Source organism: Balaenoptera ricei, chromosome 17 (genome assembly GCF_028023285.1).
Source record: "Balaenoptera ricei isolate mBalRic1 chromosome 17, mBalRic1.hap2, whole genome shotgun sequence".
Classification (NCBI taxonomy): domain Eukaryota; kingdom Metazoa; phylum Chordata; class Mammalia; order Artiodactyla; family Balaenopteridae; genus Balaenoptera; species Balaenoptera ricei.
In genome coordinates this window covers 2,594,956-2,619,233 of record NC_082655.1, presented here as the reverse complement: position 1 = coordinate 2,619,233, position 24,278 = coordinate 2,594,956, and the positions used below count along the sequence as shown (strand labels likewise).

The following is a 24,278-nucleotide window of genomic DNA, read 5'->3' as shown; positions in this document are numbered from 1 at the left end:
GTCTGCGACTGACCTCACTTTACGGAGAAGGAGCAAGGGGCAGCGGGGTTCAAGGGCTTGCCCAGCTGGTGGCCGCGTCTGGAGGCACCTCGGGGGAGGTGGGCACACGCTGGGTCAGAGCTTAGGGACGCCACACACGCCCAAACGCCCAGCCACCACCTGGCTGGAACCTGACTCCACGTGAACATCCGAGGACCTCCCCCCACCCCGCCAGGGAACACGGGGAAAACCCATCAGAGGAGGCTGAAGGGAGAGGAGACCGGGGACAGCCGTCAGCCAGTGTGCGGTGCTCCGTGTGCCACTCACAGGCGTGTGAGGCCCGGTGCTAGGACCCCATGGAAGCCCAGGCGGCACTTACCGATCTGCAGCAGGATCGGCGTGACCAGCGCCGTCTCCAAGGCGTAACAGAACTCCCTGCCAAACATCACAGCCCCGTGCATCACCCACAGGCGCACGGGGATGCGGTCTATGGACCCCTCGCTGACGGTCTCGTCGTGCGTCTCCGCCTCCGCGCTCCCCGGCTTCTGCAGGTCCGGCAGGGGCACCGGCAACTCCTGAACTTGCAGGGATTCTGAGTCGGCATTCTGCGGAGCCATTTTCATTACCACCAAAAATATATATATATATATTTACTCTATCTATATAAATAATTCTATCATATATCTTTAAGGATAAATTAAGACGTCTTCTCTTTCTGCTTCAGTGTGTTCCTCCAGCAAGTAATAATACTTATATTCCTCTTTGTACAAACAGGTTATCTCGAAACTTCTCACAATCGGATGAGACACGCAGCAGAACAGAACGATTTTTGGTTGGATTAAACATATGGCTTGCTGGTTTACTGTGAATTAGAGTTAAAAATCCATAAATGCCATTCAGTTAATACCAGTTTCATCATCATTACTGAAGAAGTGCTGAAGCTCCTTTCCTTGCTACAGAGAGGTGGGCAGGTGACACACACAGGTAGGCCGCCGTCGCTCCCCATCGAGGGGCTGGCTGATCTGCAAGAGAGGAAAAGCCCTGCCCCGTCAAACGGGGCCTCACGGCCTCCCACCCCGGGAGCCGGGAGCCGCGCGCCCCGCCCGTGGGGCTGGTCCTCTGCCTCTTGGAGGCCGTGGGCCTCCATTCCCTGGTGCTTACCCTAGGTCATCTGCGGAGAAAACAAAACCCAATTTTTAGAAGAACAACATTTTCCTGCATGGAATCAATCTTGGGGGGAGGATAGAGATGGGACCACAAAGGGAGAAAGGGAGACAGAAAGAGAGCTCAGCGTTTCTGCTCCTCGGTAGGGACAGCCTGCTGGGTGCGGGGACCCCGCCCAGGGAAGGGGCAGACGGCAGGCTCAGATCCACCCTGAGGTGCTGGATTCCTGTTGTGGGCTGTCTACAGCCGTGGTCCTTGACCTGTTTGTTATGAAGCCTTTCGCTAATGAAATGAAAGAGTGCCTCTCTGGGAAAAAATATACACGCGTGCCAAACACTGAACACCACGTTGAGGGGCTTGAAGACCCCCACCCGCACAGGACATTCCATGGGGCCCTGGCACCCGTCCCTCAATCCTATGTTTCCACCATCCCGGTACCTATGACCCAGCTTTGTGACGCTGTCTCTACCTGGATGAACACACCACTACCAAGCGTCGACTGCCGAGAACCTAACTAGAAATGTCCCCTTAGAAAGGTTTTAGGAAAGCAACCATCTGCCCCGTGCAAGGCCAGAACAAGGATGCAGTAACACCCTTGTTCTTCTGCACATGGCCTTCCGACACGGCTTCCGTTCAACCTGAGGTGAAATCACACAAAATGTGATTTTACATTAAGGTAGATCGGTAGCTGAGGTCTTACCGAAAATTTTCAACAATTGTTTTAAATAAAAATATTTCTGGTTAATATTCACTTAACCCAAGATGATCTTAACTCCTTCTCCCCTTCTCCCCAGAAAGGACCAGAAATCAAGGGGTGGGCTTCGCCGAGTGCCCTCCTCAGGGAGCCCTGGAAGTGATGGCGGGTCCCTGGCCTGATTGCCGGCACTGCTGAGCTGCTACCCCGGGGGTCCGGAACCCCCATCTCACTGTCCCACCAAGCTGGGGCCTCCTCATGCTCTCTTTCCTTCAGCCCAAACTTCCCGGGGAATCACAGGTCCAAGTGATCCTACCTACATATTTGCTTCTTAGGCCCCGAGTTTAACGACAATTCCAAACTGCAGCCTTTACCTGAGATTTCTATCACGTTTATAAATGTCCTCTACTGTATAATCAGTATCTGGATTAAAACCAGTGTTTCCGGGCTTCCCCGGTGGCGCAGTGGTTAAGAATCCACCTGCCGATGCAGGGGACACGGGTTCGAGCCCTGGTCCGGGAAGATCCCACATGCCGTGGAGCAACTAAGCCCGTGAGCCACAGCTACTGAGCCCACATGCCACAACTACTGAAGCCCGTGCGCCTAGAGCCCGTGCTCTGCAACAAGAGAAGCCACAACAATGAGAAGCCCGCACACCGCAATGAGGAGTAGCTCCCGCTCGCCGCAACTAGAGAAAAGCCCGCGCGCAGCAACAAAGACCCAAAGCAGCTAAAAATGAATGAATGAATGAATGAATGAATGAATGAATTTGAGGGAAAAAAAGTGTTTCCAAACTGGCACCCTGCTACAATCTTTTTACAAAACATTATCATGAAACTCTCTCACATATACAGTGTAAACAGAACAGTATTAAAACAAAACACCCAGCATGAACACCTGCCAACACCCTACGGTTCTCATTCCACCCCTGCCCTTCGAGTGATTACCATTCTGAGACAAAAATCTCGGGTCCTTCCCTTGAGTCAACCTGTCACTCTTACACCAAAACAGGGTCAATGATTTTAAATGCCTTTTTCCACTAGACAAGATGGATCATTTTTATGTGAAGACAGAATATCCAGATGTGTCTTTAAAACCTACATTGATTGATCGGCCGAACGACAGTAACTAGTTTTCTCAGAAATCCTAAGGACTTAATTATAATCATCAAACCCTTCAGCTCCGTCCCATCAGCCCTTGTACCACTGTGTATCTATCCTGAGACTCAGGCCCGAGATACAGCAAACTCCGCTAATTTCAGCAACAGCTAAAAATTAGGCAATAAAGCTCTGTAATAGTGCACTCAAATTATTTTAAGGCCATGGGTCTCCCCCGGGGCCAACCTGCGCCCTTGGGGACCCTACCCTGGGTGACGCCTGGAGATGTTTTTGGTTGTCACGACTAGGGGGAGGGGTTGCTACTGAGGCTCACGGGTGGAGGTCAGGGGATGGGCTCAGCGCCCAGAGCACTGAGTGTTCCCTAAGGTTATTACTAAACAGGAAAAAGGTTCTCCTAAAAATGCTGAAGCCCTTATCACACTCGGAATCAATCAGCTCGCCCAGAAGCTGCAAACTCAACTTCACTTTGAGTTGAAGTGAACTCGCTTCCCTTTGTTTTCCTAAACCAGCCTCTGCTCAAAGCAGAACAGGAAACGCAGGTGAGCTCAAGGCACTGGCTCCCCGAGGAGGGGTGGCATCTAGGGTCAGGTTTATAAGCAGGAAGAGGTGCAACCTGTTCCCTCCCAGTCGATCACCTAGGCCACAGGTGGTGGCATTTCCTGGTGTTTATCTGCAAAGAGAAGATGGGTAAGAGCCAGCGAGGGGCTGCGAAGGAAGCTCAGCCGGCCGCCTGGCCTCCATCACGTTCAGGCTCTGGGTACAGCTGCACTTGCTGAAGGGCCTGCGGAATCGGCTAAAGACGGCTAAGCGAGAAGTCTTGATTTTACTGGGAAAGCCAAGGAGGTAGAGACCAAACCCTTGGGGAGCAAAGGGCCCTGCGTCCTTAGGAAAGCCGCATGCCGACAGACCACCAGGTCAGTGCAAGCATGTCCCCTCTACAATGCAAAGCAAGTCACCACACCCGAGTCCCTCCTCATGTTTGGGGTTCCCATCAAGTTTTTAAGAATGGTCCAACGGTGGCCTCTGGAAAGAACGTGAGGGAGAGGGAGGGAGCCCCTGGGTGGACGCCTCCACTCGCAGGACTTCTCCAGGGCAGGGTGACCGTCTCCCTCACAGCCAGGGGCGGGCACAGCTGCCTAACCTGTCGGCGGAGTCTGCTTCACGTGAACTCGGCGTCCTGCTGGCCAGTCTGGCGGCCCAGGGGCTGTGCACTTCCAGACGCACCCACGGGTCCCACTTTAACCCCGGCCACGAGCACCGTCTTCTCAAAAGGGGAGCCTGCCCGGGGCTGGGGCGGGGCTGTGACCTGATGGGGGGCTCGTCCAGCATCCAGACCCTGCCCTGACGCTGTTTCTGGGGGGGGGCGGTGGGGGCAGAGGGAAGAACTCAGCCTTCAGGGCGGAGGGCCCTCCCCCCTCGCTGTGTCCCGTTTTCCCAATGGCCGTGCGGTTGTCTCGACATGATTTATTTACAAGTCCACTCCCAGCACTTGGAGATTTCTCCCTTATCGTCTCACACTGACTCCGTCTGCACTGGGTCTGTATGTCTCGGTTCGTTCCCTGTTCTCTCCGTCCCGCGAGCCCCTCTGCCCACACCCAGCAAGGCACTAATGCAAGGACAGAGCCGCCAGTAGGTCCTGAGGTCTGGAGAGCCACTTCCCTCTCGTAGCTTCTCTTCCCAGAGCTCTCCTTTTCACTCCTGCCTGTTCATTTGCAAGAGCTTTATGAGTGTGTGACCTTTAAGAGCTTGACTAGCTCTGGAGTAGGGGGGAAATGTTGGTATTTTCGGTGAGATTCCACTGATTTTATAAATTAGCCGAGGGAGAACTGCCATCCTTAGGGCCGTCTGTCCATGTATCCAAGTCCACCCCAGTGCCTTTCGGGAGGATGTCAAAATATTCCTTCTACAGTTTTGCACATTTCTTGTTAAGTTTCTTCCTAGTTATTTTATCTTTTTTGTGGCCACTGTAGATGGGATTCTCTCTTCCTTTGTATTTTCCAACTGGTTGGTTTGCATATGTGAAGGAGAGGAGTGCTTGTTCATTTCCTCAGGTATAATTTACACACGGTGAAGAGGTACCATTCCATCAGTTTTGACTAACTTATGTGGAGACACAGAACATTTCCAATGCCCTGGGAAGTCCATGTGAGTCCCTTCCCATCCAATGAATGCTAGCGATTTTTATACTTTAATTTGATAACCTAGTTCTTTAACTGAGTGAAAATGGGGGAAAGGGAGACTACAACCAAATTAACAGCAAATCTAACCATTACCAAGATGCATCTAGTCCCCCGCTCACCTGAGTGGAGAATTGGACTCGGCCCCCCCCACCCCGCCCCGCCCAGTCTGAATAAGCACAGCACCTGCACGGGGCGTGGGACAGGGACCCAGGGGGCGTGCGTGCACCTTTCCTGGGCTCGGAAAGCCTCCCCCTTTGTAGCCTCCCCACGCCCCCGACTCTGTCTTGAGGGTCCCTCCCATCAGTGCTCTGCTCTGCCCGAAAACGGAAGGAGGGCAGCTTTGAGAAGAAGAAAAGGAAGACGTGAGTGGGGTAGGGACGCCTGCGCTCAGGGTGTCACCACGTCCAGGGGACCGACCAGACACCACAAAACCAGATTCACTGCTTATGACGTGGTGCCGTGAAGCAGTTTTACAGCAGGCAAACCGTTTTCTTTAAGGAAGCTATTTCATACAAAGGCTGGTGTTGTTAACTATAATATCTATCTAAAGCCATGAAAATGCTCTCTTCTGAAGCACCTAACGTAAAATGCCCAAGCTAACTGACAACACACTGAAGCAATTTAAGGAGGATTAGCCTGCTCCTTCCCGAAAGCACTGGCGGTTGCGTACTCCGAAGGGCCTCCTCTCGAGCTGCTGAAAAGCGTGGAGGAGTTTACGTTGTGACCTATTCCGGTGTCTGCTCTTCAAAGAGACCAGACAAGCTCTGCGGACAGGTTTCGCTCTGGAGCCTGCTGAAGGGCCTGCCTGGCTGTGTCACGGGCAACAATCTGGTTATGATTCGCAGGTGCACTGAGACAAGTGAAACTACAACTGTTCCAATCAACAACTTCCCCTACTGTCCCGTTTCTAATTTAAGGGTAACTGATGCCAAAACACGTGACTTCCTACAATTTGCTGTGTGGAAATGCTGGCTGTGTCACGTCATCAGAAAGTTAACTGCAGAATAATTTTTCTGACAGGCAACCCCAGCTTCGGTTACAGTGAAGAGGCTACGTGACAGTCACAATACTCCATGTGAATGCAGTGACGAAGGTCAGTGACCCACACGTGCTGGAAAACGGACGGAGAGGGGCTAACGCACGTTTGTTCCCTTCACGGGCCCCCACGTGCAGGCGTGCGCCCAGCGTTCCGGGCACGGGAGACGGGCGGCGCGTGCTGCGTGGTGCCTGGTGGTTTTGTGCACGCGCCATTTAAAACAGGCATCTCTACCCTCGAAAAATCCACTACAGCTGCTAGTATCTTCCTAAGACATCGCCAACTATTAGCCTCAGCTGAGCCCAGGTAACTTTCCTAACTTTCCGCAGCACAGAACACTAATCTAGGATGACACAGAAGCCGGGGAAACCGGACAAACAGCTGCATACCACACAGAAGACCAGCTTTTGGACCAAGAGTTAAAAAGGTATAAAATCAAATCAAGCAAGGTCAAAGTATCCTTGATAAGAATGGAAAAAACATTCTGGTAAATTTGTCTATAAAGTTATTTCCTCTCGGGACTTCCTTGGTGGTCCGGTGGTTAAGAATCTGCCTACCAAGGCAGGGGACGCGGGTTCGATCCCTGGTCAGGGAACTAAGATCCCGCGTGCCGCGGGGCAACTAAGCCCGTGCGCCACAGCTACTGAGCCTGCGCTCTAGAGCCCACGAGCCACAACTACTGAAGCCCGCGTGCCTAGAGCCTGTGCTCCGCAACGAGAAGCCACCACAATGAGAAGCCCACGCACCACAACGAAGAGTAGCCTCCGCTCGCCGCAACTAGAGAAAGCCCGCACGCAGCAACAAAGACCCAACGCGGCAACAAAGACCCAACGCAGCCAAAAATAAATAAATAAATAAATTTATATTAAAAAAAAAAAAAAAAAAAAGATGGACCAAAGACCTGAACAGACACCTCACCAAACAGGACACGGAGATGGCAGATAAGCACCTGAAAAGATGCTGCGTATCATCTGACATCAGGGAAATGCAAATTAAAACAATGAGATACCACTCTACGCCCATTAGAATGGCCAAAATCCAGAACACTGACATCACCAAGTGCAGGCGAGGGTGTGGAGCAACAGGAACTCTCGTTCACTGCTGGTGGGAACGCAGGACGGTGCAGCCACTTTGGAAGATAGCTTGGTAGCTTCTTACAAAACTAAACACACTCTCACCATGCGATCCAGCCATCGTGCTCCTTGGTGTTTGCTCAAAGGAGCTGAAAACTTAGGTCCACACAAAAACCTGCACATGGATGTTTATAGCAGCTGTATTCATAATGCCCAAAACTTGGAAACAACCAAGATGTCCTGCAGTAGGTGAATCGATAAATACATCAATGAAATAGTATCCAGCACTAAAAAGAAATGAGCCATCAAACCATGAAAAGCCATGGAGAAGCCTTAAGTGCACCTTACTAAGTGAAAGAAGCCAATCTGAGAAAGCTACACGCTATAGGATTCCGACTACATGACATTCTGGAAAAGGCAAAACTATGGAAACAGTAAAAGGATCAGTGGTTGCCACCCCCAGTGTGTGTGGGGTGAGGGTGGAAAGAATGAATAAGCAGAGCACAGATTTTTTAGGGCAGTGAAACTACCACTATCTAATGGTAGATACACGGTATTACACACGTGCCCACACCCAAGAATGTACACCACCAAGAGCGACCTTAACGTCAACTCTGGTCTCTCGAGGATTAGGACGTGTCAATGTAGGATCAACCATTCACCAAACACACCACGCTGGCAGGGGAAGCTGAGAATGGGGGGGAGGCTGTGTGTGTGTCTGAGGATGGGGGTTTACAGGAGGAACTCTGTGCTTTACGCTAAATTTTGCTGTGGACCTAAAACTGTTCTAAAAAATAAAGTTTATTTTTTAGAAATGTTGTGTCCTTACATTAGAAAAACAGAAGACACAGTTAAAAACATCTGACCAGAAAGGCATTAAGAGGTGGTCATGCCATGACTTGGGGACCCTTTCTCACACCTGAAATTATCCAGCTGTGAACTGGCCTGCCTCAGGTATTATGTGTGTCACTTGCAGAAACCCAGGATGGTTTCCTGTGATCACTCACTCAAGTGTGCCTCCAGTCTAGTGTATTTGGGCTAAAGAACTATAAAATTCACATAGACTTAAACTAGCCACGGTTAACACAGCTCAGCATCCACGTGGGTCAGTGTGTGCTCTGGTCTGAGCATCTGTGTCCCCCTCAAATACACACGTTGAAACCCCAACCTTCAAGGTGATGGATTAGGAGGTGGGGCCTCCAGGAGGTAATCAGGTTATGAGGGTGGAGCCCTATGAATGAGACCAGTGCTCTCAGGAGACCCCAGAGACATCTATGAACCAGGAAGCAGGCCCCCTAAGACAGACTTCCCCCGCCTATGGTATTCTGTTATGGGAGCCAAGTGGACTGAGGCACTGAATCTGTCTGAAGCAAGTAGATTCCTGGGTTCCACCTGGGCCCACCGAAACAGAACTCTGGGGAAGGGCCCAAGAACCTGCAGGCCAACTCGCTCCAAGTGGGAGCCACTGGCTGCAGGCGCATGGCCGGCCGTGCCCCCTTCACTCTCAAGGGTCCCGGCTGGACAGCGCACTGCCCCTCTAGACAGAAATGACCAAAAGCTGACCTATGACTTAACTCTTCATAACGCAGCCTTTGAGCGTTCTGTGTCACAAGACCTAGTCAAGGACACTTCAGAAACCAAACAGGACCCACGTCAGACCTGACGCCCCTTTTGATCCGTGCTCTGTTCGTTCAGTCCGCTGTGAAGTCGGGGGGAGGGGGGGACGAGGAGGGATGTGACGGGCGTGTGTGTGTGTGTGTGTGTGTGTGTGCCAAACATTCGGAGTATTAAGAGACTGAATGGAAGGAAATCTGGAAAGGGGCCCCAGGCGGCAGGGGATGAAACTATTGCTACACTGTAACAAGTCAGTCTAATTAAAGCACTTCTCAAGGGACCAGTATCCCGGCAATGAGCAGGAACAGCCCAGACCCCGGCACTCCAGCGAGCTTCTCCTGGGCTTCTCTTCTGTGACTACACAGCCCAGCCCTCCACCCTGGTCCCTCCCCAGACAATGCCCGGTCTCTTCAGCCAGAGGGCACCCCGCAAGGCGGGTGATGGCTCTCGGCACACGCCACACCCACTGTGAGCTCTCAGAGGGGGGGACTCAGCCCCTCTTGTGTGTCTGCAGGACAGACAGACAGTCCCGCTTGTCAAGGTCCTGGCAGCGTGGCATCCTTGGAGATGGCCTGGGCCCTCGCTTTTCCTTCCGGTACCGTCAGACCCGGGGGGCACCCAACACCAGAATCCCCACCTTTCTCCCACCTTAGCACCCCGGGGAAGGGAGAAGGCGCTCCCTGCAGGAGCTAAGTGGGCCTGGGCCGCCCATCCACTCGCTGACAACAGGGGCCAACCGAGGAGCAGCTCGGGTCACACTGGGTGGGCACAGGTACCCGGATGGCTTTATAATAATGAATTCGCAAGCACGGAAGGCAGAGGGCCAGGCTAAGCACAGTTACGCCGTTCAAAAAAGAAAACCAATTGTTAGAAATCCCTCCCCCTTTAGAGAGAAGAACAGGATAATCACAGAGCTGAAGGAAAATCCATTTCTCTTCGGAATAGGAAGCAGAAACCAGCGTGTCAACGCCAATGAATAGCAGAGATCATTTTTTATGCGCCTTTAAACTGGCATACTGCAATTTAAGTAAACTTTCAAAATACACACTCTACTTCAGAACTATTTGTTGTAAGTCACCCCCCAGCGCCCCCCCTCCACGGATAGATCACAGCATCTCACAACGTCACGCCTATGTGGGATTCTTCAGGAATCACTGTCTTTAATGAGACAGGACACAAGAGCAGTGGCTTTCACAGTTGGGGTTTACATGCGGCGCACCCCAAACCATCGCCGTCCTGCCTGTCAGGGGTCCCGGTGCCCTGTGTACAGCCAACACATCTAACACATCTAAGCAGACGCGTGCCCGAGCAGCTGGGAGGCCTGCGCTGGCCCTGCCTCCTCAGAGGTAATTTGTAGGCATCAAAAGGCCTTCTGCCAGCCCTGGGCTTCCTGGTCCCCAGGACGGCAGGAGGACCACCTCTGATTCCCCCACCCCGGCCAACATCTGTGACCCCGAGGGCGGGCAGAGAGCAGGATGGGATGCAGGGGCTCAGATGGACCTAAAGGACAAGTGAGGTCACATCTAAACCAGAGGGGAAGAGCCTCGGCCACGGTGCTCCCTGCAGAGGGTCTGGCAGGCACGCCCGAGCCCATCCGTGTGCGCCCAGCACGCTGGGTGAACCTGGGCCAGCTGCGCACCCACAGCGGTGAAGCGCATCAGGGGCAGAGCCCCCCCCCCCGGAAGGGTACCAAGAGGCTCCCGAGAACAATGACCCTCCAGTTGTGAAGCAACCGACCAAGGGCAGGGCGCTGCTGGAAAGGATGTCAGGCGGCTTGACTCTCCCCGCTCCCAGGGCCTTGGGTTTTCTCTGGCAGCACACCCAGCGCCAGAAGCCCCTTTTTCATCCTAAAAGGGAACATCAGAATTGCCAGAAGAGCCACGAACTCCTACCAAGAATGCCTAGGACCTCCGGAGACAGGGCACAGCTGCAGGTCCCTCACGGTCACAGCCCTGCCCAGACGTGGAGGACCGCATCATCTCTTAGGCAAGGAACCTACAGCAGGATGAGGGGGTGAGTGGCGTGGAGCTCATGACAAGCACCCAGGGAGCCAGACCCCTTCCTGACTCCAGCCCAGAAGGAGCAAGGGAGGCTCGGCTCCCCTCCACCAGACAACCTCGGGGGAGCCCCGGTCAGCTCTGACGCCAGGTGTGTGGGAGCCCCCTGTCCCCCCCCCACCCCCGCAGAGAGAGCACCATACAGGACTCCGTGCTGCCCCCGCCCTTGTGCCCCGGGGGCAGGGCAGCTGCCGCTCCGGAACATCTAAAAGCACAGTGTCAGGTTAAAATAAGCAGAAAGGCACGTGGAAGCAAACTCAGCAAACTCTAGTTGACAGCTTACATGACAGAAAACGTGTTTAATATTGGATCCTATCAAAGCACATACTATCCTACTTCCTAAAATTGAGAGGGCACGGCACGAGGACGGAAATCAAGCACGCTCCCAAACAGAATATCCGTCTTCACCTTCTACTAAAGCAGACTGTTACCGACACGTGAAGGAAAGCCAGGCCTAGCATCCAACACTCAGAAAGCCCATCTAGGAGGAAATTACACTGAAACAAGGACAAACTGCTTTGTCCCCAAAGAAAACATCCTCTGCAACAGTTACCTTCTTTGAAAAATACAGAAAGACCCGCTCACCTAACTTTTCACCTCTGACCTTTACTCGGTTTTCCTTCATTTGCACAATCAGGTGAGTAGGAGGTTTTTTGTTTTCTAATTAAAAAGCTGTGAGAGGTTTTTTTTCTTCCCCTTCTTCTGAATGTTTCTAGCATCAATTTGCTAGTTTAAGCCGCTCGGGTCAGAATGAAGCTTTGGCTACCATGGAAACAGCAGCAAGCTTTTAAACTGGGCGGCTCCTGGAACCCCAGCTAGCCTAGGAAAACTGAGCTTCAGGATCCACCTAAAATGCCAAGTGGGCGGCCACTTCCAACAGTTCTAGGAGAGACTAGCATTTCTCCAAACTTGTCATTACTTCATCTCAGGCGCAGGGCCAGGTACCAATAAACGCAGGCTCTGTCATCCACGATACGGAAGAGACAGGCAAGCTGCCTAAGGAGACTCGTAACAACCAGATGGTACTTTTAAAAAATGAAAAGAAAGATTCCTCACATTACATGCATATAATCAAGAACAAGGAATTCCCTGGCGGTCCAGTGGTTAGGACTCAGCACTTTCACGGCCGTGGGCCCGGGTTCAATCCCTGCTCGGGGAACTAAGATCCCGCAAGCCTCAAGGCACGGCCAAAACAAAAAGGAAAAAGAACAGACCTCAAAGACAGGGGTATAATTAAGGTACACCACTAAAGACTGCCGAGATGTAATGAACCCTTCCGATGGTACTTACATGGGATATCAAATCAAAGCTGTTTCCAGACTCTCCGTGTACCCTAAGGCAAAAAAGGATGCAGTGCTACAAAAGGAGAACTGGAGACAACTCAACTGTCTAACAATATGGGATTATGTGAAATACGGTCCATGTGTCAGGTAAACACAAAATGTCAATGTTTTTAAAGAGAGGAAGTACGAAATATATTTGAGGAACATTAAAATCAAAACTAGTTTTTTTTTAAAAGGTAACATTTTGGTGAATGAAGGGAACATACACAGCTTTAGTCTGGGGTTAAATTCATTCTTACTCTCTGAGACCATAAAAACAAACAACAGGGGCTTCCTTGGTGGTGCAGTGGTTGAGAATCTGCCTGCCAATGCAGGGGACACGGGTTCGAGCCCTGGTCCGGGAAGATCCCACATGCCGCGGAGCAACTAAGCCCACGCGCCACAACAACCGAGCCTGCGCTCTAGAGCCCGCGAGCCACAACTACTGAGCCCGCGTGCCACAACTACTGAAGCCCATGCGCCTAGAACCCGTGCTCCGCAACGAGAAGCCACTGCAATGAGAAGCCCGCAAGAATAGCCCCACCTCGTCGCAACTAGAGAAAGCCCGCACGCAGCAACAAAGACCCAAGACAGCCAAAGATAAATAAAAATAAAGTAAATTAAAACACCACCACCACCACCACCCAGCATTCTGTAGTCACCGCCCCGACCCTTGCACACCTGAACGTGGCTGAAGGTCAGGGCTCCACACAGGGGGGATGAGTCATGCCTGCACCATTTACAGGACAGCCTGGCACTGCTGAGCTACCAAGAACGTGATCTAAAGCCACACTGCAGACCTTGTGAAGTCTCTACACCCTTCAAAAACCCTCCCACCGACTCATGGTCACCTACAGTCGGTTTTACCCGGAGGGAGGCGCGGTCCAAGGACAGTCCCCATTGGGGAGCCCCCGTGCTGGGCCTCAGGCCCACTGCAGGCAGGGGACAGGGGAAGGCAAGGCAGCGGCTTCCTCGGCCCAGCTCAGGGAACCGGCTGGAGCGCACAGGACAGGTCCCACGAAGGGGAGGGGGCAGGAGGGAGCTTACTGAATGGCGCCAATCGGACTGCAAGCTCACGGAATCTGTCCTCCCCTCTACAGAGAGGGGTAACCCCTTCACCCGGAGGGCCCCCGATGTTCTGTGAGGAAGAAACCCAGTATGGTACCTGAACCCCCCTGCTGCCTGGAAAGGTCAGCTATTCAGAACCAGCGCTTTCCTGGGATCCCGGAAGCTGAAGTGCTCAAAGTAAGCAGTACTATCACCTGTGCAGTTAATCGTGACAGTCCTGGCTCCATCAAAAATGACTTCTTAAAAACTGCAGTGCTTTCAGTATGTATAAAAAGCCTTAAGATGTAAATACCCTTTGATCTTGCAATTCTGCTCTTTGGAACTCTTTGGAAAGCAAAGCCCTGTACAGGGATACTGATTACACCACTGAGAAACCTGCAAGTGTCCAAAAAAGACCTGGTCACATAAAGTAAGGCAGATCCTGACACAAAATCCACATTGTGGGATTACCTGTTGACATGGAAACATGCCTAAAATTAGGTACAAAAAGCAGATTACAGCCCTTTTGGCTCTCTGAGCAGCACCATGGCGGTCAGAAAGAACAAGTGCCTTACGAAAGGCGGTAAAAAGGGAGCCAAGAAGAAAGTGGTTGGCCTATTTTCTAAGAAAGATTAGTATGATGTGAAAGCACCAGCTATGATCAATATAAGAAATACTGGGAAAACACGAGTCATGAGAACTCAAGGAACCAAAATCGCATCTGATGGCCTCCAGGGTCACGTGTTTGAAGTGAGCCATGCTGATCTGCAGAATGATGAAACTGCATTTAGAAAACTCAAGCTAATTACCGAGGATGTTCAGGGCAAAAACTGCCTAATTTCCGTGGCATGGATCTTACCCATGACAAAACGTGCTCCACGGTCAGAAAATGGCAGACCATGATTGAAGCTCACGTTGATGTCAAGACTACCGATGGTTATTTGCTTCGTCTATTCTGTGTGGGTTTTACTAAAAAAACACAACAATCAGATTCAGAAGACCTCTTATGCCTGGCACCAGCAGGTCCGCCAGATCCGCAAGAAGATGATGGAAATCGTGACCCGAGAGGTGCAGACAAATGACTTGAAAGAGGTGGTCAATAAATTGATTCCAGATAGCATTGGAAAAGACATAGAAAAGGGCTGCCAATCTATTTATCCACTCCATGATGTCTTTGTTAGAAAAGTAAAAGTGCTAAAGAAGCCCAAGTTTGAATTGGGAAAACTCATGAAGCTACAAGGTGAAGGTAGTAGTTCTGGAAAAGCTACTGATTATGAGACAGGTGCTAAAGTTGAACAAGCTGATGGATATGAGCCACCAGTCCAAGAATCTGTTTAAAAATCAGACTTTTAATGGTGACAAATAAAAGACCTTATTTGTGGCGGGGGGGGGGGGGGGGGGGCGGGGGAAGCAGATTATAAATCAAGTACACATTATGGTCCCATTAAGTTTTGGTTTTTTTTTTAAACAATGATCAGACATTGAGGATTCTTTTTTTTTTTTTAAATTAATTAATTAATTAATTTTTGGCTGTGTTGGGTCTTCGTTTCTGTGCAAGGGCTTTCTCTAGTTGTGGCAAGCGGGGGCCACTCTTCATCGCAGTGCGCGGGCCTCTCACTATCGCGGCCTCTCTTGTTGCAGAGCACAGGCTCCAGACGCGCAGGCTCAGTAATTGCGGCTCACGGGCCTAGCTGCTCCGCGGCATGTGGGATCTTCCCAGACCAGGGCTCGAACCTGTGTCCCCTGCATTAGCAGGCAGATTCTCAACCACTGCGCCACCAGGGAAGCCCCCCATTAATTTTTTTTTTAAGGCATGGATGCAGAGAAAAAGGTATTCTGAGTGATTCATCATTTTATCCGTCTATCCATCTATCTATCCATCTATCTATCCATCTATCCATCTATCTATCCATCTATCTATCCATCATCTATCTATCCATCTATCTATCCATCTATCCATCCATCTATCTATCCATCTATCCATCCATCTATCCATCTATCTATCTATCTATCTATACTTATTGCTTCTGTAGAACCCCAAAATTATTTTTTAATTTAAAAAAAAGTAATAGATTTTTCTGGTTGCCCTATCCAAACATCACATAAGATCTTGATACGTGGAATGATATTCAGGAGTGTTCTACAACGAAGATGAATCTCAGATGGCCTAGACAGCGCAGAGAGAGGTTTGCAATGCCACGCAGCCTGAGAGGGTTGGATGGGGAGAGGAGGAGCAGGGGTGGCAGGTTTGAAAAGCCACCTGTGGACTCACTGAGCTGCTGGCAGGTCCACGGAAAGCTGGTACAGACTCGAAACTGATCACCAAGAAGCATCTCAGAAGCTTTCCCCAATCTGACATCAGCAATAAAGTGACTCAAGATTGTTCTATAACCGCACCCAGGAGCACAGCAGATCCCTCCCAAACATTCTGGCACAAGGAGGCTATTCCTCCCTCCTGTGTCCCCGGCGAGGCCCTTCACTCAGTGGCTACTCCAGCTTCCAATCACAACCACGGGGCTTCTCATTCGATAGCACCTATGGCCCCTCTTGGAGCTCAGATTTAGCTCTGCTTTATTTAGCCTTCTCCCCACTGGACTGACGTCAGACACCCACCCCTAGCTGCACCACCGCCTACTTTGTTCATCACAGATTCGCCCACAATGCACTGCACTCAGGGGTACTCGTGGTCAGCCTCGACTACCAGCAAGGAGACAGGGTCAACTCTTTTCTCTCCAGGCCAAGAGTGGCTGGCAAGACAGAAAAGCCCTGCAGCAAGGTCTGAAACAGGTCCACTTTGGATTGAGGAGCTCTACTTCTTGTCCAGGGGTTACAAAGCATCTTCCCCTGCCTGCAGCCCAGAGGGCACCAGACTCCCCAGGCCCAAGGCTGCAAACACCAACAAGCCCCTTTCTTTCCCATTCATTAGCCGTGGGTGCTGACACCCCAGGACTAAGCACCGCCCTCCGTCTGGGGGCTCCCTCCTGCCAGAGCTGAGAACAGAGCCAACACACAGCAGCGGGGGCTTCCCCAGTGGCGCCGTGGTTAGGAACCCGCCTGCCAATGCAGGGGACACGGGTTCGAGCCCTGGTCCGGAAAGATCCCACATGCTGTGGAGTAAGTAACCAAGCCCACGCACCACAGGACTGAGCCTGCGCTCTAGAGCCCGTGCGCCACAACTGCTTTAGCCCACGCGCCTAGAGCCCGTGCTCCACAAGAGAAGCCACCCGCAGTGAGAAGCCCGTGCACCGCAACAAAGAGTAGCCCCCGCTTGCCGCAACTAGAGAAAGCCCGCACGCAGCAACGAAGACCCAACACAGCCAAATATAAATAAATGAATAAATAAATTTATTAAAAAACAAAAACAAAAAAAAACCCCCACAGCAGCAGGAAATAGAGTCTGAGCCCGAAAGGAGGCCCAGAATTCCCAGGCACCTGCCAGCCAGCGCCGGTGGAAGGGCTAGACGGTTCCAAGCACACCTAACACAAGGGCCAGAAGTACACATGCTGCCTTCTGCAAAACGATACCCCACACCGCACAGTGCAAATCCACACAGGGGCTGCCAAATGTGGCTACAAGTGCTTCCTTCTACCGTTCTGGGGGGCGAGCAAGCTCCACCAGGCTCCCCCACCTGGGTGTCTGATGCTGACGCAAGTCCAGTGGTGACTGGGATGTAAATATGGTCAGGAAGCCACAGGTAAGACCATAAAAACAAAGAATGACCACCAATATTGCCCAAAGAGCGATACCTTTCCACTAAGCTGGACGAAAGTTCATGAGAGGGAAGCACAAGAGTATTTAAAATCTGGGGAAATAGTTAAAAACAAGCCTCCCTGGGCACAATGGAATCCTCAAATACATAAACATACTGTATCTAGTTTATGTAAACTCCACATGACAGTATGGCCTGAACGTGTATTACAGTCACCGCATGTGCCTGACGAAAGATAATGCTCTTAAAAGTCACTGCTTTTAAACACAGCACTCACTTCCCATCCACGAATCAGTTACACGGCACCCTGGACTCCCACACACACACACACACCTCCCTCAGGTCAGCCCGGCACAGCGTCCTGATACCAGGACCTGTGGTTCAACCTCTCGAAACAGGCGTTAAATTTAAGGACACACAGCACTAACCACAGGACCTTACTGCTTAGGATGACTTTCCAGATGTATTAAACATAAACGCAAGGCACGTACTTCCTCATTGTAAATAAGCTTGTCTTCCTATCCAGATTTTTTTCTGTGTATATGTGTTCTACCAATTAACTACTTTTGCAGTTTTAATCCTACTTTATCTCTTCTACTTTGTTTTGTGTAAAAGGGGAAAAATGAAAAGCTGGAATCCCTCCATAAATAAATAAATAGATAGATAGGTAGATTGATTGATTTAAGGGGTACAGAGTTTCCACTGGGGGAGAAGAAAAAGTTCAGGGGATGTATAGTGGTTGAGAGACACCTAGAAAATGACCTGCAGAGTTATGTGAGCAAGAAATCAGATTTTCCCCTGTAGAAGCTCCGTGCATCCCCAAACAACTTGGCCAACCACCAGTGTTTTAAACGTGATGCTGAACCCACAGGGACGCTGGGGCGTGGGCAGGGATGAACCCCTGTGTGACCGCGGGGAGGCAGCAGGAAGACCCAGGACACACACTGCCTCCCAGCCCCCCTCATGCCACGGCAGCTCCGTGGTGTGCAGCTCAGGTGGTGAGTCAGGAGGGAGGGACAGAGGCAGACAGAGAGACAGAGACAAAGGAGGAACAGCGAGTCGGCTGACCCAGGAGGAAGTGCTCGGTGCTGACTGAGACCGCCGTAGGGCAGGGCACCACGGGCGCCCACGCTCGGGCAGGGCAGGGCCACTCGGGCCCATGCGATGAGTGACGGGCGCCACCTCACATGTCCCCACCTCTGGCCCCCAGGGCAGCCCACCTGAGTCCCCTCTGCCCGCACCGGCCCGGCCCCGCACCCTCACCGGGCTCCCAGCCCCCAGTAACTACGTTTTAAACTCGCTTCCGGGCCTCTGTCTCCCGTCTTTGCCCGCCCACCCTCCCACCAGTCACGCTCGAGTCCCCACGTCTGTGCCCAAGCTGCAGGACCCACTTCCGGACTCACCTCTGCCCGTCCGCGCCTGCACCCAACACTCGTTCCTGGACCACTGGGCGGGCGCGTTGATGTGGGGTCCCCTGGCACCGTCCTGTCCCCAGGGAGCACCCCACCTCCAATCTACCCAGTCCAGAGTCGAGCGGGGCTGCCAGGTAGGGGAAACGGGCTCTGGAGAAGACCCAGAAATGGTTTCCTTTTACTGACAAATAACACCCTCAGGAAAGCTCTTTATTTAAGTTCACTCTCAGTGTGCTTTCCTTTGGACCTGAAACCTCGTGACCACTCATAAATAATACCACCTACTGCACATTCTTGTTATTTATATCACTTTTCCTTTCGTGCACGCTGTTAAGTCTTTGAAGACTGCATGGCAAGGCCAGTTTTCCCTCTGGAAGGAGGCACCCCCACTGTTAAAGGGACAATTCATAAAAAGTGAGGGCTCCGAGGACAAAAGTCCGCCTTCCTAAAAAGCCTGCCAATCATAAAATGAGTAACACCCGAATGTATTACAAAACCAGCTCCCCGTGCCAGGTCTCCCCTCTCCCAGCGCACGCCAGTAACAAACAAAAAACACAAGGATAAAGACCTCTTCACAAGAAGAGCCAACACGATTCCATCTGTTAACAAAAACTAACTGTTGCCTTAAAGGTTTGCAAGTTCAAACACAATCTGGCCATTGTAAGCAGTGCCTCAGTTTATCAATGTAACAATGACTCTCTTTCAAAGACTGATAAAGCTCTCAGCAAATAACTCGCCCTCCAGCATTTTTAAGATACTTCGCAGGATAAATATTAGCTTGGGACTTGCCTACATGAGAAGTGAAAGCTGCCAAAGAAGCAGTTCTACAAAGAAAAAAAGAACAGCAGCAACCGGAGGGGAGCAAGCCACCCTGCCCCGGGCCCCTGGGCCCCTGCGCACCCTTCCTGGGCCCCCGACGGGTACTCTGTCTGCAAACCACCCCGGCAGACAGAAAGGACCAGAGAATGGAGTTAATTAAAAGGAGAGATTTTAAGATGACTGTTGGGATGAAAGTGAACATGGGGCGTTACAGCTTAAGTTTGATTTCAACTGCATTTCTTGACAGACAGGTAGGTCGCCTGGGTGGCCAAATGCAGGCAGCCAGGGGAGGGTGGGCCAACACGATGCCCAGGGACCCCGGTCGGTCAGCACCCCCATGGCCAAGTCGGGTGGGCGCGCAGCACAGCTGTGCGGCCATTGCCCACGACTGGCTCCAGATGTTACTCACCCTGACTTCCCCCGGGGGGGGCTGTTAGCTTAAAACTCAGCAGGAACTGGATGCAAACTCACAACAGCGGCCGCAGCACAGGGGACGAAGGGATCACCAGGGGACGCGAAAGCCTCCCCGGAAGCAGGTGGCTCGGGGAGTGGCTGCGAAAGGGGTGGGCCAGAAGACTCAGCCGGGGTCCCACAGACCTGGACCCCTCCGTCCTGGCTCCTCAGATGCCACGCTCCCTCTGAGGCAGAGCAGGCCAGGCTCAAGAGTCTCCGCACCCCACGAGCTAGCTCAAAACGCTCCGGAAACAAGCTGAGCTTCTGAACGCGACGGCAGGAAACGGTGCAGAGACGGGGACGCCAAGCCGCTGGTAACAGCTGTGACTCGGACACTCTGCCTGCGGATCCCACACCTGGAGGTGGCGGCCACACCGACACACGGTTTGGGGGATGGAATAATGCCACGATGCATCACGCAGAATAATGCAATGATGCGGAATAACGCTGCTGCTTCAGGGCTGTGAAGCAGGGCAGGCACCTCTGATTACATTCGGAGAAGACTGTGCTGAAAACTCGCTGGCGAATGGAACCCTTTGTTTGCCTCCATTGCAGAGGATGCGTTGTTCAGGTACTTAGTCCTAAAGGACACAAATCACCAAAACAACCAGGAACCGGCTAACCGAGAATTTAAGTTTGGTTTGAATGGCCCAGAAGAATAAAAAAGGAATCTAATAATGACGACACCATCAGTTTTCTGAGGATTTTTACCCAGAATGCTCACTAGAAAAGATAAATATTTATTAGAAAAACAATTTAGGTTAAGGGCCCTACTCAATTGTCAGAACCAAGTGCAGCCTCTCTCTGTCAAGGAAGGTCCGGCACCGCTGACCCACAACCCTGCCTCCTGCACAGTACCCGCCCCACCACTAGGATGACCAGCGAGGAGGTGTGTAAACAGGTGCTGGAGAGTGGGCGTGCGGAGAGCAGGGCGGGCAACTGGACGTCTAGGTGAGGGTTTCCCTCTGACCCTCCCACCCCCACTTTCAGGTGCCTTGAGGGGAGGCGCCCTGGCCTAGACCACGCGGTATCCTGTGTCCGCGCTGCCTGCCCCCAGCAGCCACGGGGCACGGGGCTCCCAGCAAGAGCAGGAGGGTTCGCTCCCTCCACCGCGACCCGCCCTACCCCTCCATGGGGACACACACGTGTGGACGGCACAGCCCAGCGGGCAGGCCTGGGAGGGGGTCAGGCGTGCTGTCCAGAGCCCCAAGGCAGACCGAGGGCGCGCGGGGCTGGGAGGGCAAGAGCTCGAATTCACCCAGGTGGGCCATGGGGCTTCAAGGAGCCTGGAGCAAATGTGAGGACGGACACGAAACTCCTCTGGAAGCAGGACAAGAGCCCACAATCGTTGGGCTCCAGGTCAGAGACGGTGGTGGCTTGGAGGAGCCGGACATGGTGCTGCCCTTCCCCCACCCTCAAAGGAGAAACGGGGCCAGGAGGCCAGGGGCGCCTGACGACAACGACAGAGACACCGGCCCCTCCTGCCCTCCCAGGTGCCCCCATACCGGGGCTTCCTCAAAGTTCTGAAACCTGGCCGTCTGTCCTGAAGGGACCTGGAGGAGGGCTCTGTGAACCCGCAACAGCCCGACGTGCGTGCTCACCTGTCTCGACCAGAAGGATCTACAGGTGTGCCACATCCCACGCAACCTGTGACCAGTGACACAGTTCCCCTTAGCCTGTGGCCCCTCCTCCCTCCCTAGGCTGGGGGCATCACTCACTCCCCCCTCTCCCGCTGACTTTCCAGGCCCCTTGCTCCTCTGTGCCCAGCACAAGGCGTAGCCCGACTGAGGGGCACCGCAGACATCGTCTCTGCTCAGCCCTCCTGCTACCCCGCCCTCACATCTCCCCTCTGCTGTCCCTCTGCTCTTGCCTTCCTTGCCCTCCAGAGTAGCCAACTTCACCCCTCCTCGCCCAAGGCCCAGGCTGCACGCAACAGACGACCTCCTTCCCTGTGGAGGTGGCTATGCCTTTGAGCCTGAACAAGCGGCCACAGGTCTGGGGCCTGCGCTAGTCTCCTTCCCTCCTAAGGCTCCAGGGTTACTGTTTGGCCGCCTGGAAGTGGCACAAGCTGGATGAGGCCGGAATGAGAGGTGGCAGAACAGGGTCTGCACAAGTTCAGATGGCCTCTGCCCAATCCAGCGGGGCGGGGCCTGGTGCAGGGGGCCCGGGTCCGGCTCCGCGTGGAACCAGCGCCGGGCGGCCAGCAGGCATCTCTGGCCAGGCTGCAGGTACAGGGGATCATCGGTAAACCACCCCACCACCGGAGCTCTGCTACTTTACAGCTTGCTACATCCGAACTCCACAACCTCAGCACCAAACGACCCTGCACGTCCTGAGGTGTATGCAGAGCCTTCTGGGGGCGGGGAGGGTGGCGAGCCTAGGCCCCCAGGAACATCAAGAGCCTCTATGCTGAGAAAAGCTGGGGGCACTTGGCGCTTCTCCCCATGGGGAGCCAGAAGCAGCCCCCTCCGAGCAGGTCGGTGTCTAAGGTCACAGGAGCTGCCCCCGCCCCCAAGTTCTGGGCCTCCCCGGCACCCCCCCCCCCGCCCCCGCTTCCCGTCCAGTGCCCAGGGACACACGGGAAAGGCAGGCAGCACGGAACACAAACGAGGAAGCCTGCAAGATCTCAGCTTCTCCAGAAATCCCAGGTCAACACTGCTCCCAACTCTTCCTACACTTTTAGGGGGACCCCGGGGCCACGGGACAAAGGGCAGCAAAGGGGCTTCAGTCCCCTCAGCACACAGCTATAGGGATTCTTCCACGATGACCGCTCCATAGCTTAAAGGCACAGAAGAAGGAGGGCAACGCAGACCCGGACTTGCCCCCCAGTCGAGACCCGAGGCAGAGCGGTTCCAACCCCGACGACAGCATGAAGTCAGGGTGCAGGCGGATGGCGCAAAGGCGACAGTGCCTGGGGGTCCAGCACCACAGTCCGTGCCAGCCACGCGCGTGTCTACGCAAGGCAGAGCCTCCGCTGTACAAGTCACACACGTGCTGCTTGGACCCTGTGCCCATTACCAAGGTTGAGAAAGTCAGCCGTGGGACGTCTCTGTGTGGTCTTCACAGCACAGCCTCGCCTTAACAAGGGCTGAGGTCACACTGCCTTCCCCAGCGTTTGACAACAGCTATATAAGCACCTGCTGTACCCTGAGATTCAGTGATGACAGTGACCTTCTGCAGTTCAATCGTGAAAATGCTGAGGTTTGTGATCTACGAAGATGCCAGGAGAGCTCGCAGTCACAGGGGGAGCTGAGAGGCACGGAGCGCGGGCCCCAACGAGGCCGGCTGGCCGCAGCGACAAGAGGGGCAGGTGGTGGCTTCAGAGGCGGGCGGAGGGGCCCGGCAGGCGCCAGCCAGCTCACGGCATACCCCATCATCCCGGGATGGAAAGTTGGCCAGGGCTGGTGAGGACGTCTGGTGTCTATAAAAATATTCCTCCCGGGGGAGCCTCTGGAAACAGAGACTCCGAGATACTTTCATTCTTTTCCTTATTTGCCGCTCTGAAAAATAAGCCGTTCTTCCTATTCTGAAATGGAATACGGGTCAAAACCTTCTACAGTGAATAGTGACCCAAAGAAAAAGGTCACCAGATCCAAAATATTTCTCGTTTGGCCAGTGGCCCAGAGTAACTCTATTCTGTTTATTTGGTTTCTCTCCTGGGGGATAAAAACCTAATCCAATATACCAAATTGGCCCCTGTTCGTCTAAGTTCTGTAAAGAGGCTGAGATGCAGGAAGCTTCTCGCTCCCTCTGGCGGGTCCTCCTGGACGCTGCCCCCTCCCCAGCCCAGGGACTCCTCTCTGTCCCCACGGGGCCTCACACGGGAGAAAGTAAGTGCCCACTGAGCCGTGTCTCTCCTGGGCGTCCACCCCACGCACCGGCCCCCAGCTAGGCCAACTCCGGAGAACGCGTGACTGGAAAGGCCTGAGAAGAACCAGAAACGGAGCTGAGTGGGGCTCAGGGTCACCGTGGCTCCCCAGGCCGGCTCCCTCCACCGCCCGCGTCTCACCATCTCCTCACCACCTCCAGCGAGGGAGAAGGAAACTCGAGTCCCTGCCTTCATCCCGGGTCCTCGGCCCGAGGGCTTCTGCAACAGCAACCGCTGGGACCACACCCGACACCCAAAATCTCAACAGGCCTTCCTGGGTCACGACCCCACTTAACACTCCGAGCTGAGGGCCACAGCCTCACGCCACGGCCGGTCGCTGCCTGGGTTGTAATACAGGCAGTTACCCACGTCTGTTCAACCTTCACTCAAAGCATTGCTGAGTGCCCCCTCCAGGGTGACAGGCCCTGTGCTCGGCCCAGACCACAGCGTGTCCCATTTTTCTGCAGAGGGACCCAATTCAGAGGACTGGACACACACTCCCAGGGTGTAAATCCCACCCGAGCAGCTGGTCTTTAAACTCCTGCGAGTCTGCATCTCCCGCGGTGCACATCTGTGCCCACGTCCACTGAAGGTATTTCCCGAGGACCTGCACAGCCCCAGAAACAAGGCCAGCAGGGCGAGGGGGAGGGGCAGGGGCAAGAGGCTCGGCTGAAGGCCCATGACAGAGGCTGGTGCAAAACGCTCAAGAGGCAGAGGAGGGAGCAGCTGAAC

The 24,278-nt window shown here is 53.3% G+C and overlaps 1 protein-coding gene and 1 pseudogene across 6 annotated transcripts in view; one reads left to right on the top strand and one right to left on the bottom strand.

Moving 5' to 3' along the window:
• The window catches only part of SLC45A4 (solute carrier family 45 member 4), a 104,785-nt gene that overhangs the window by 61,271 nt on the left and 19,236 nt on the right, over positions 1 to 24,278 (bottom strand). For 5 of the 6 annotated variants that reach the window (XM_059902334.1, XM_059902333.1, XM_059902329.1 and 2 more), the window contains exon 2: positions 359 to 1,001. In XM_059902334.1, the coding sequence (XP_059758317.1) occupies positions 359 to 602 (244 nt within the window). In that variant the 5' untranslated portion in view covers positions 603 to 1,001. Of the gene's footprint in view, positions 1 to 358; positions 1,002 to 19,634; positions 19,658 to 24,278 lie in introns of those variants that run through there. The other variant, XM_059902331.1, reaches the window with a different exon arrangement.
• Positions 13,831 to 14,651, top strand: LOC132351645 (small ribosomal subunit protein eS1-like; annotated as a pseudogene).